Below are 13,852 nucleotides of genomic sequence, written 5' to 3' on the forward strand. Positions count from 1 at the left end.
TTGTAACCGTATCTTCGTCACTTCAATTATGTCAATTAAAAAGTGACTTGCATTAATTGTATTTACCGCTTTCATTTAGTGATTGTTTTCTTAATTAAGTGTATTTGGTTTCCATTTGCATGAGGCTACATTGTGCAGAAGAGATTTCCAGCAGGATTTTTTCTGTTCATTCCCTAAAAAAATTGGGATTCCATTCATGTAACTGACGTATAAATATGAGCCAGACTGTATTATTTCTGTTCAGAGGTAGCAACTGGTTTATAACAATGATTTCTAGGAACTGCATGTTGTACACCACTATCCTAATTGCTGTCAGCTACACTCCTAAGCTTACACTGCAAAGGAACAATCTTGCATCTTAAAGTATACATTAGTGCATAATGAGTTCATGGCAGCTGTTTTACAATTGAAAGCCATTGCCTGCTGCTTCTGTTGGTGATGTTGCTGTGAAAAAAGCAGTTATGCTGACAACTGGGGGGAGAGAGGCGTGTACAAATACACAGTGTCAAATATAATTAACCATAAGCCCCCACACACTTACACCTCCAAACCCAGTCACAGTGATCGCAAGCTCTGCAAGTGCCAGGGCTTCCTTGGAAAACACCTTCTGCACCATTAGAAACAGTTAATTAAAAATAAATGCAACAACAAAAGCTGTGCTTGTCTTTCAGGCGGGGAGCACAAGGTACATGGGGAGGATACTTACACCTTTCCTCCCCAACTCTGGAGCACACCAAAGGAAATGTGTAACTCAACTCTACACTTAATCCATTTAACTTGCATTTTTACACAAAATAACACAGTATCAGTCGTTCCAATGACTGAGTTGGAGGCCGTGATCTCTAACCAGAGCAGTCAGCCTTTGGCAGGGCGGTGACCTTTAGACAAGGCACAGAATGTATTTCCCATCTTACTCTTTCACTTGTTTTTGCGAATGCTGTAGTCATCACTCTGTCTTCAGCGTGAGTAAAGCAGTTAAAGCGCAAATGGAAATGCCAGCTCATAAAGCGCCTTTCTTCAGTGTTTCAAAGCTAATGAGCATGAATCATAGATTGATTGGAAAATCTGCGCCCATTCCAGCGCTTCTGTTTTCTGATATTCACCACACTCTGCTCTGTTGCATAGGTACACAGCAACAAGAGACCAGATCCTCAGCTGATGAAAGCTGGCAGAGCCCCCGCTGGCTGTAACAAACCTACACTGACATCCAGCAGAGACTATGGCCCACTGTGTTCAGTTGCCATGCACTGGAAAAAAACATGCACAAACAGGCTGAGATACGGCATAACAACACATACCCAAACGCATACATACACAACCCATGGCCTGCTTCTCCTGATGTTTACGCCTATTCATTCATTTTTTGATTGGATCGTAGCAATGTATCTACCAGGACAGTCAGATTAGGCTTCTAAGGGTTTGCATGATGAATGACTGCCACTGTTTCTTGACATTTGTATGTTGACATCTGATCTCTGATATTGAAAGCTGCCAGGCGTATTAGATGTTTAAAACATTGAAGAAAGAGGGACTAGCAGAATCTTTCAGTCACAGGAAAGTGGCACAATTTTTAATACAGGAAGAGACAAACAAGGTTCAGAATCATATCTTCTATAGAAGGGTATAAATTGTTTATAAACTTCATCAGTTCACACTTTCATTTATGTATTTCAAAACTATCACCAATGTTCTTCACTGCCTCGACTATGTCGACAGATACTTCAAACACTGCCTTATAAAGAAAGCCTAGTAGTGGAACAATTAGCAGATTTAATTGATCATGAAGCTAAAGTGTCACAGGAATCTGAGCATTCCTGGTGTCAATTTAAATCCATACAGTCTGTTTGCTCAGATCCAGTACTACAGCATAATATAAACGCATGCCATCCAAGACTGGATTAAACAAATAAAAGCAACCAAGCACTTCTGAAATACTTTGCCTGTGGCAGAAACCTATATGCTATTTAACCTAAAAATCTGTTTAAACTGCAATTACTGCCATTTACTCTTATCGTTTCCTTAGGAGCCGATCCTATTCTCCAGAGAGCACTTCATTCATGGACTAAAACTGTGTGTGTGTGTGTGTGTGTGTGTGAGAGCTAACCTGAGAGAAAATAGAAGTAGGTTACAATTTGTTTCCCTGCATGTAACCCAACTGCAGGCTAGGTAGAAGCAGCCACAGAACAGGTGAGATAATATGGGTAGGCATCTACCTTCACTCCCTAAATTGCTGTGTGCTCAAGGAACATTTTTGTTTCAAGAAGGTTTGGGGAAGACTAATCAATGCCCATACATTTGACTTGCAATGCCTGTAAGGATACACTGCCTTTTTGTTTAAAAGGCAAAGATGTAATACTACATTTCCATCCTCCAAAATCACACTCACAAGAGAGAAAGATTCATTGGAAAATTAATTACATGTATTTTCAAGTAGGAATTTTTGACAAAAAAGTGACCTGAAGCAAGTCACTGCCTCTCTCATGCAATTTTAGAAACTACTCTGAGGGAACCTTAAACACTGGCCCACCTCCATCTACTTTGTAAACATTTTTTCCCCTCCTGTATCTGGTGCCAGAGCACAATGAAAACAAGTGGAAGTAAACGAGAAAATGCAAAATGACTAGGATCACACCAAATGAATAACAGTATAGCAGATTTCTACTGGAACCTAAGTATGGAAATACTGAATTATTCCTACACAGTGTAGAAATACTAACAGTGAGTTCAAACTTTCAGCTCAGCAATTTCTGTCACCCGGACAAAAGCAACCCACTTAATCAGCTAGGAAAGATTTTGAAATAATTAATTCCTGCAAATAAATGAGGATGTAAGAGCCCCTAGCCATCTTACTATTTTCTTGGCCTCCCTCTGTTCCTTGCATTTCAGAGCTCCAGGGTTCCCAATGTCTAGCCTAAATATCTACGTGCTGCATATGTCAGTCTCAATTTGTGGAGTGGAAAAACTTTCCTAGCCAGAAACGCAATCTACAACAAAAACATACCATGCCCAGTGGACGCAGGGACACAGCTGCACAAAACACGGCATCTCTGATAGGGACAGGCAAGTAAGAGAGGCAGAGAACCCGAGAGGGTGCCAATATACCCCCAGACTGCTGCTCAAGTCAGCTGAATAGCCAGACATTGTGTACACATCTCGCTGAACGGTGACTCCCTGAAGAGAGAAATGGTCCGGTGTTGGCTCAATAGGTAACATTTCAAAAAGCAAACCAAAAAAAAAACTACAGAAGACCAAACAGAACACTCACTACGGGTATATTTATAAGTTTCAGACCTTCTCACTGACCTATCTTGTTGCTAAAACCCTTCTCCCAGATGCTCTTCCATCATACACACGCTGCAGCATAACCAGGAGGAGGGGAGGCAGACAGAGCGCACGTGGCTGCCTCCAGCACGGACCCCGATGTCCCCAGAGAGCCAGGACAGGCAGCTTTAAGCTGCCACCTGAAAGCCCAGCTCAGCCTGTGGCACTGTTGGCCCGCAGGAACGCGTGACAAGGCTGCGAGATGCGCGAATGCGATACAATATATGCGATACTTGACAGCCCCAGGCACCCTGCAGGGAGAAAGGGAAGCTGGCTGGGGAAAAAGGGACTTGCTTCTCTGACTCAATTGATGTTTGCCAAACATTGGTGAAAATGAGCAAGAACTGCAAATGATAAAGCAGGAGGCCAGACTGCACGGCAGGCGGATGCAGGCTCAACACTTCACACAGTTCTGTATAAAATTCACCACTCTTATCCAGATGATTTCCTCCTTGTTACCTTCACAGTATTTAATCTGTGAAATCTAACACTTGCACAAATCTGCCAATACACTAACTCCATCCCTTTGTAGCTTCCTATTACTCTATTAAAAAAAAAAAACCAACAACATTTTTAAAAGCGCTATATATATATATTAACTTCAAAGCCCACAATGAATAAACGTAACTTTATAAGTAGTTGTGTCAACTCTAAGACTTGTTCACGGCTTGTTCCATCAATACAACGGAGCACAATAAAGCTTGAAGTGATCCTGTTACACTAGAACATAAAGAGCTAGAAAGGCCAGGCTCAGCCGCGTGGCCAGTATCACATGCTCTCTCTGTCTTACACACTTTACCACGCTAGAAAAACAACCACGACAACAACACCAAATGCCGTAGTCCAGATGTTCAGCTGTATTGCCCATCATTATTTTCCCTATCTCATTGCTGTAAGTAAATGGAAATTATTTCTCCAGAGTGCCAACCACCATGGGGCTGCCATGAGAGAAGCACGGGGCGTTGTGCTGACGCAATCATCAAAAGTGATGGTTGCTCTGTGGCAACTAGTGACATAGAGATAAAGTGCTTAACCTCATAGCGGGATAAAGACACCTCATTTTCGTTTTGTTACCAATGCACATAGCAACTAAAGCTCGAGGGGACAGGCAGGGAAGAAGAGAAGAAAAGACACATCGAAGCATTTGTAGCTCTAATGTTAGTTTTATACCTGGCACAAAATGTGCTGGAAGCCCCGTGATAGGAAGAAAAGGCAAAGAGAACAAGCAAAACCTGATCTCAATAATGCAAGAATATCAGCGGAGTTGCGTCAGATTTACGATAGTGCGAACCATATTGAAATGTAGTGCAGACATTTCAGAATACGTCTGGTTAGATCCCTACCAGTCTCTTTACAAACCTGTCTCTTACCTCTATGACCTAAAAATAAGTTTGTCTTTCTCTCCGTTTATTCTCTACTTTCCAGAGCAAATTCTAGCACCATTTCTCTGCTTGTTTACGTTCATGTAAATTGGATTAACCCAACTGAAAGCAAGGCAGTTCCAGTTCTCTAAAACTGGTTCAGCTGAAAAAAAAAATGAAACCTTCCAGACTTACAGAAGCTACATTACTAGTAAAATTAACAAATATTGAACATCAGTGAGTTAGGTTAACTTATAACTACCACTTTTGTTTTGTGATAAAGCCTTTTAGATATCCTGGTCCTGAACGAAAGACTGTTTTTCCTCATTAGCTCTTTCTGCCTGTTCAGTTTACTGCGTATCGTCTGAAGGAAAACCTTCTTTCTTCTAAAACTAGAGGACGTGTTCTTAGAAGAGGGGGCATACTCTGGTTTCGTCTCAGTTGGATCATCAAACAGTACAGCAAAGAACAGCATTGTCACAGCTATTTGTCTGTCACCGGTAATAATGGGATAGTGAGGGAAACAGCAGCAACTAGAGAAGACTAAATTAGACTCTGCAAGTGTGAAATGAAAGCAATTTAAAGGAAATGCCACCCAGCAGATTGGAAGTGCTGTCATACAAGCCCCCATACAGATTTTAGGGAGAGATGGACACTGGTTCAAATTTTTCTTCTGATGGCATCCAATTTTCCACTAAATTTGGTAGCTGGAAGAATGAAATAACCAGGTAAACAAACATTTTAGAAAACTAATAGCCACGTTTACCATCAATTAAACCGTTATGTAATATTATTACGGCACAGTAAATGACATAGGTGAAAATACAGGAACATGGGAGCAAAAGGGACCTCCTTCAGTTGAATCTAGTCCAGTGATACGTTCGAGAAATCGCATCTCATCCATAATTAATCAAGTTTCTCTTGGCTCTTTACCTGATTAAACCTATTAGAAGGCTGCTGAAGAGCCTCATTTCCTTTTCCCCTCAGATAGACTTTTGCTTTAGCACACTAAACCCAAGCTCTTCTATTCTTTGCGTAAAACAGGCTCTCTCCTAGAATCCCTCTCTGCATGCTTTGTGTACATTTGGATTCTTGTTCTTGAACACAGGTGACCAACGTTGCACTTGTATTCCAAAATGGGTCTCAATTGCCACACGCATGGAATGAATAGTCTTAAGTAATTAAAACTCATTAAAAGTATTAACTTGTACACAGCAATGATTCCATTAGCAAGTATACAACTTCCACTGGAAGTACCTCACTCCATACATCCAATTTAATTTTTTCCACAGATACATTTAAAATAGGAGATGATGCTTAGGTTAGGAAAGAAGTCTCATTTGTCTTCCCTTAAATCAGCATTACAACTTCCTCTGAGCTTTTTATAGTATGAGCTTGACACCAAGCTTTTAATTTCTCTTAAATAATGAGCAATACAAGTGACAAGACTGGAATTCCACAATAAGCTAAAATGGACTATTTTTGCATCGACCCATCAATGGTGTATGCTTTATGATCAGTGGAGTAAGAACCTGTGGTTTCTGGAAACCCCTTTGCCATCAGTGCGTTTAGTACTAGATACAGGAATATGCTTCATTTTCTACATGATGACCAATACCAGTCATTTTTGATCTGAAACACTCTATAATAAAAAACATCCTCGAGAGGAATTACAGGAATTTGGCACTTAGGACACTTCACAATACACTTGGCAAAACACAGAAGGAGGCGTCAAAAAACTAATGTATTATGAATTCATATTCACTTGCTACGCTACTCCTTCAACACGAATGGTACACCGGCTACCAAGATGAGAGGACCGATGCACACCAAGAGCTGCTCTCACTGGGCTTCCGTGCAGTTACACCAGCAACAGAACAAGGCCGTTCTGTTCACTTCTGCCTCCAGGACGATGCATCCTATGCTCTCTAACACTAGAACTAAACAAACACAGAAATTTAGCATGATTTTTTTCCCAGGAACACAAATTTCACCATATCCCAGTTATCACGTGGAAGCAATGTTCCACAGGGAAACTGGATGCAACCCTACCGTTGGATTCACAAACCTATTAAGGCAGCCCACTGACTCACTGGAATGCACAAAGCCACAAGCATCACCACAAGAATTAAATCTGGTTTGGGCTGAGTAGTTTTTTTTCTCCACGTTACCAAAATTTCAAGTTTTTCTATCCTGTATTAGGATGAAACTGAAGCCTTTTCATTTTAAAGTGCACGGGCATAAAAAAACCCTGGGGTACTGCTGAAAATTAGATAAAACCCTACAATGCTTCCTAGCTAGGACACCCTCCTGGAATATAGAAGATCCAGCTGAATGCTGTATCTGAGACGCATTTCCCTCTGTCTCTCCCAATACATAGATCAAACTCATCTGGCTCAATTAATATTTAATTATCCACACAAAAGGGATCAACTTCCACAGAACAGATAGAGGGCATGTTGGATGGCGCAATGCAGCTTCGTTCAGCAAAAGTAGTTCAGGACCTGAAAACAGGCTACATGACTTTTGATTTTGGAGCTCCTGCACCTGGCACTTTCATCTCTGTTCCCAAAAGAAATTGTGCCTACTTAATCAAAAAGCAAAGGAATTCAATCTGGAATTCTTATACTCTTGGCTATTCCAGGATGTCTACTTCTCATCAAAAAAATTATCTATTTTTAGGTTTTACAAAAATTAATCTTAGAATTTAAAAAGAATATTAAAGCCTGAAGCTGTATTTCCTCATGAAGTCACTAAGGGTAAAGCTTCAGCAGAGCTAATCCAATACCAGCCCTGAGGCACCAACATCTATTGCATCCAAACTGGCAAACGTAAGCCAAAAAAATTCTTAATCGCTCAATTAAAAATGCCCGATTAATATTTTCTGGTTGTAAAATACAACTGTAAAAAGACACCCAAATATTCATTATGTTTTTTGAAAAAGGAAGATGCATCAGCTGTTAGAAGACTCTGAATATGGAGACTCAATATAAGAGAGGCTTTCTAAGCATTCATTTGGCAGCAGCGGCATATACTTGTGTTTCAACCTTGAAAGGCTCTGGGCTGCTTTACTTGGAAAACAATGGCAAAGCAAGAAACCACGTATACATGGATAAAAAAAGAGGAGAAGGAAACACCCACTTCAATTCCCTAGGTCTTCAAAACCTCTCCCCTGGTATGACATTGTTCCCAGGTTATCTAACAATCAAATGAAAACACTGGGTATGCACTTGATCATTTGATTTTTACTTCCTCATCTGGATTTAAATACCCCCACAAATAAACCCTTCAAATTCTGAGGTAAGTTGAAGCAGTTATTCCCTCTGCTGCTCGGCTGTGCTTAAATATAAGGCCAACGTGCTATATAAAATCCCCCACTGTGGGGAGATCCAGGCAATATTCCAAGCACAATGGGGTGGGGTGAGGATGTTTTTGTTCAATTTCTTTCTTGGACTGGATTATCTCATGCCCTTACCATTATACATACAGAATCTTCCTTCTGTGATAAAATGGGGCCTAACAGTATCACCTATTACAAAACAGCTTTTCTTCACCAGGTCAAAACCCTTGCAAAAGTCCCCAAATAAGCATCTGTTTGCAGCTCTACAGATTATTTCCATTTGTAGCAATTTGTCTTGCTCATATACCACGTTGGTTAAAATGCAAATTCTATGCAAAACGAGGGACTGCAGAATTCATCGGTGAATATACTTTGTATAGATTAAATTCTTCTTCATCCTGCAAGTAGTCCCAGACATTTCAGCGGGGTGACTGATGTTGTATCAATTAAGATTAAGAGGTGGGGGGAAGAACCGTAAACCAGTTTATGTCATAATTATGCAGAACCACAGACATCTTTGCTCTTCGAGAGGAGAGAAAACCCAAGCAGAAACAAATAGTTACCTACAATTAAAGCCATTAAAAAGAAATTACCTCAAGCAGGGGGTTGAAGGAGCAGACACGCTATACCTTGCAAATCAACCATTTACGAAAGAGACCGAACACACAGAGAAAGTGCCCTAAGAACTGGGTGTGGCTCAACAATTCACATTTTTACCCAGTTATTTTTCGTTAGCATCGCTGAATTACCACAGACGGTACAAAAAGCCGGCAACACATCTCTGCGTGCTAGTTTATAACGCAATCTAAGAAACGTTTCCGGCACAGTAAACTAAAGGTTTATAAACCTGCATCCGTATCGCCTCAAGAGGAAGGGACAGAAGCCCACAAGTCAAGCCGATGCCGTCGCGCACAGGTTTTATATTTCCTCCGTCAAAACAAAGTGCCCTCTTTCTTACGGGGAGCACAGGGGAACCCGCGCTGAGAGGCATCCCCTGCCTAAGGAAAGCAACTTCAACTGGACAAAACAGACGGCTGTTTGCCAAAAAAAAAAAGCGGCAACAAGCAAGCAACAACCCTCCGCTTAACCACCCGGTTCGGTTATCACAACGGCATCAATCCCCGCGTCCGGCCAGGGAGACCGCCCTCGCCTGCGGAGCCCCAGCAGGTCGGCTCCCGAGGCACCCGGGAGCGCAGCCCTCCTCCGCCTCGCCGCACGCCTCGGCTTCCCCCGGGCCGGGGCAGCCCTCCCTCCCGCCCGCCCCCAGCGCGGCTTCCCCGCGCCCGCCGCCCGGCCCGGGCTCCCTGCCCTCGCCCCGCTGCCAACGACGGGGAGGCGGGAGCCGCCTTCCGAGCCCGCACCGCTGCCCGCCGGCTCCCGGCCCCACCTTCTTGGGTCTCTTCCTCCTCTGACTACCGCCGTTGCACTTCTCGCCGCCGTCGCTCTTCTGGGCTGCCTCCTCGTTCATCCTAGCGAGCGGGTTTGCCGGCGCCGAGCCGTGCCATGAAAGCCTCCAGCCGCCCAGCCCCGGCCGAGGGTGGTGCCCGCCGGGGGCGGGCGCAGCGCCGTTGCCGTTGCCGTGGCAGCGGCGGCGGGGCGGGGCGGCGGTGCCCCGGCCTCCCCCCGGGTGCCGGGGACGGAGGGATGTGCTGCTCCGGAGGGAGAAGCGTTTGTTGGAATCGTGGAACGGTTAAAGGTCACCTAGTCCAACGCCCCTGCAGCGAGCGGGGATATCTTCCACTCGATCCGGTTGCTCTGAGCGCCCTCGAACCTGGCCCTGAGGGAGGGGTTGCAGGGCTGGGGCATCGTCCACCTCCCTGGGCAACCGGTGCCAGTCACTGTCTCACCGGTTGTTCTCTCCCCACTCAAGACGAGCTCTCTCACAGGTGAAAATCTCATTGAAAAATGCACGCTATGCACTTCTAGTTCATCTGCCAGAAAGAACCGCTATTGTGTCAGATCGGCCCTGGCCCAGTACACTTGTTGAGCAGAGCTTTGGTATTTGCTTTATTTTAAGAGAGGAACCAAGAAACAAAGAGCAGCGTGGAGGAAAGAGGCTCACAACAGAAGGTATGTCCGTCAAGAAAGGCTTGTGTCCTCCTTCCTCAGAAATGACAGAACAGCTCCTGAGAAGTCACCAGCGCTTATCCCTGCCTGGCAGTGGTCAAGGAAGGAACACCGGGCACTCCCCCCATATCCCACGTCCCTGCAGCCCGAGGTGCTACTCACACACACACAGACACCCTCCTCATCCCAAAACCCGCACACACAAGCGAGGCGTGTGGCCACGACTGTAACATCTCAGAGATGATTCATTGTCAGTATTAAAACAGACAATGGCAGTGTGATTGGCACAGCATAAGGCGATAGTTTGTACTACTAAAATAAATCACCACCTCCTTCTTTTGGAAGGACAACACAGCAACATTCACATGTAAATGCATGTGAGAATTGCAAATGTATTCTTGTGTTTCTTCTGGTGAATACACTAAGAAGAAAAAATAATACTGTTCCACTTAGAACTGAACAAAACAGCCAAGTAACTTGCCCTCCTTCTCAAACAGTAGCGAAGGCTGGGAACAAAAGAAAAAAGTCACTTTAACTGCTTACTCAGCAGAGGAGAGGTTGGAGAAAGTGGAAAGGACCCAACGAGGCATGAATACGCACTCCCACAATCACGCTGGCTGCTAACACAATGAACATCTGCAGCACAAAAACAATGTAAGCAGTGTAACAATCTGATAATCCTTTTTTTTTTTTTTTTTTTTTACTTTAAGAGCGACTTCTTTGTTACTGCTAGCAGTAGTAAATTCTACACTAAAGAGAGAAATAACTCATGTAAAAGTAAAGGGAGCTACAAATCTTGAAGAAGGCGGGTGCTATACAACACTGCATCTGTTATGCCATAATTAGAGCTACAATCACAGTCACAGCAAGTATTTTGGGGAAGATGTACAACAGTCATTTGTTATCAGCGTCAGACATTCATTGAAATCATTTGTGAAACCTGTAAAGATGATGTTATTCTTTTAATTTACAAACAAGCCTACTCTGCACACAAATGCTGTTTTTAAAGAAAGAGGTCATGTCCCCTTTCACGTTTTAGTTCAATTTTGCACAAATTCATCCCCCTCCCCAGCTCGGTTTTCATACAAAACCCAGCCTTTTACAGTCTTTGTCTGCTATTTGTTTATTCCCACTAAAAAGTGATCCTTGGGTTAAGTCAGATTGTTGAAGACTGTGGTGACGATATATTGTGAGTTTTCTTGTTATGATAAAGTTTCTTGCAAAATTAAAAAAAAATCACTGATATTTCTGAACGTAAATATGAAGAAAACAAATCACACATGACAGTTCTGAAAACTCAGAGGTGACAGTGCAGTGATGTAAATGGGATGAAGAACACAGTATCTCACTCTCAGCCAAATCCATCACTTGTCCCTCTGTCCCTAGAAGAGATGGGACTTGCTACTGCATTTTTAATTCTATATTTATTTTGGTCTTCAAGCTGGAAAAGAATAAAGAAACAGGATTGCAGGAGAATTCCATGACAGGCAGGAAGAGGAGCTGATTTTCCTCAGTGCTTGATGCTTTGTGAAAGGATGAAGTCGCTGGGAGTCACCGTGAGTAGCAAAAGGCCAGTACCCCTGGGAGGCAGCCAGTGCTAAGTGCGGGATTTAAGGTGTGAGGAAGAAGTGAGAAAGGCAGTTTGAGGATTTTCAATTTCATCATGCAAGTTTTCTAGTTCTTCGTACTCCATCCTCACATAAGTCCACGCCAGGGTAAAATTACAGAGGGAATTAAGCCATGGTTAACTAGCAAGCTAGACTACAGAGTAGGATCCCTCGCATTAAGAAACCAGCCTGGAATTGTCCATCATGAAGCTGCACATTTCTCACCTGATATTTTCTTTTTTTTCTATCAGTACGTGAGAGTTCCACTGCCACACCACTCCCTGTCAAATCAAGTGTACGGTGCGGCAGCGCCCACAAACAAAATACTGGAAAAGCCTATTGCGACAAGTATCTCAAATACTTACTGATGAGAGCTACAAAACCAGCACAAACTCACATGTACAAATTTACTGAAGGACGACAACCTCATTAACCTTAGCTGCTCTTAGCTCACATCCCCAGATCCTGGGCATTCACCTTTGGCAACACAGTTTTAGGTGTAGTCAAAGCAAACAAATGCTCTTGCTCAGTAACAACATGTCAGAACTCTTTAATTCCCACGATCCCAGAAATCCAGCATGAAACCTAATCAACCTAACCTAACCAACCAGGGAATGGTGTGGATTGACAAAAGGTCTAATAACTGCACAAGCTCAGATCTAATAACCACACAAGCTGTCTCAAAGAAATGCCCAAACACCCCAGTAAGTCCTAAATATTCAAGACTGCTGAAGGCATTCTTCTTCATTTAAAGCAGTTAGAAAAAAAAAATTACAGCACATGGATTGCATTTCCTTGACAAAGCAAAATTTATTAGCTGAAAAAATATGTAGACACAATCAAATTTCTAATATGGGGAATTACACAGGAAGTAATTTTTAACTCACTTGAAACAAAGGGCTGCAGTCACATACATGATCAACCCTCAGCAGTTTATAAAAGGGATGTTGTATCTCCAACCCATATCTATCAACCCACAGAACCCAGTGCAGGATCAATGGCTAGTAATTTATGATCAGGCAGTTCCCATGAAAGAAGGTTTAGATGATCAGGTAGATTAGTGCATGGAAAATTCCCATGGATATATCCCATCGGTTATGTTGTTTTGATGACTGTATTCATTACACCTAAGTCCAGGTGCTTCGCTGAAGTGCCTTAATCCACCCGACATCTGAATCGCATTCCCGTGAACAACCTCTCAGGTTAACAATGTATAATTACCTCCCTTCGTACAACTTTGATGAAAGGGATTCTACCCCGGCTTAAATCTACTGTAACGGAGTTGAAAAGAAATTATGCACCAAAAGTGTGAAGCAACTCTCCCTGAAAGTTCTTCAGCAAAGTGCTGGCCAGCCTCTCTGCAAGCATTACCAGAAGCTTCTTGTAGTACATTAGCAGTAATGGCAGCAGTATTAAATGAATCCTTTCAATTTGGTAAGTGCAGTCCATCGGAAGGGCTTCCTTACTGAGTTTTGCTTGGGTGTTTTCCAGACCTAGGACCCTTACTCCCAAATGCATTCAGATAGGCATGTAAACCAAAGCCAGAGAAGAAGGTCCTTTTTTACAACTGTTGGCAGATGACGCTAGCCTGCGCTGAGCTCTGTAAAGCTGCAGTTGGATCACTGCTGCCATGTAAACTTTCAGGCTTAGAACTAGCTCAGGCAGGCAGTCACTAGCTTCCCCTTTTCTATCACAGAAGTCATGCTTTCCTAGTAGAAAATCACCTTTTTCTTCTTCCAGAGTCATTCCTTATGCTATCATTCCTGGTTACTTGCACAGTTAAAAATTCAATCCTACGAGGCCAGCTCTGTTCCCACTCAATTCAACAGAAGCAGATCCATTAAATTTAAGATGTTGAAAATCCACCATCACAACAAACAATGAACATTAGAAACTTATCTTATAGTTAAACTAGGACTTTCTGTGTAAAAACGCCTGATGGGAGAGCATAAAGACAACTGAGACAGGCTCTTCCCAGCGGTGCCCGGTGACAGGACAAGAGACAACAGGCACAAACTGAAATACAAAAAATTCATTTAAACATAAGAAAAAACTTTTTAAACGTGAAGGAATGAATTACCTATATAGACTATGAATTCCCAATCCTTAGAAATACTCAAAACTTGACCGGACACAGCCCTGAGCAACCTGCCCTA

General features: G+C 42.9%; 1 protein-coding gene across 1 annotated transcript in view; it reads right to left on the bottom strand.

The window, feature by feature from the left end:
* Positions 1–9,551, bottom strand: part of ANK2 (ankyrin 2) — a 266,851-nt gene extending 257,300 nt beyond the window's left edge. Inside the window, exon 1 of the mRNA XM_030020810.1 lies at positions 9,410–9,551. Coding sequence (XP_029876670.1) covers positions 9,410–9,490 — 81 coding nt within the window. The 5' untranslated portion in view covers positions 9,491–9,551. The remainder of the gene's footprint in view (positions 1–9,409) is intronic.
* Positions 9,552–13,852: the final 4,301 nt, after the last annotated feature.

This window comes from Aquila chrysaetos, chromosome 1 (assembly GCF_900496995.4).
Source record: "Aquila chrysaetos chrysaetos chromosome 1, bAquChr1.4, whole genome shotgun sequence".
In the NCBI taxonomy this organism is placed as follows: Eukaryota; Metazoa; Chordata; class Aves; order Accipitriformes; family Accipitridae; genus Aquila; species Aquila chrysaetos.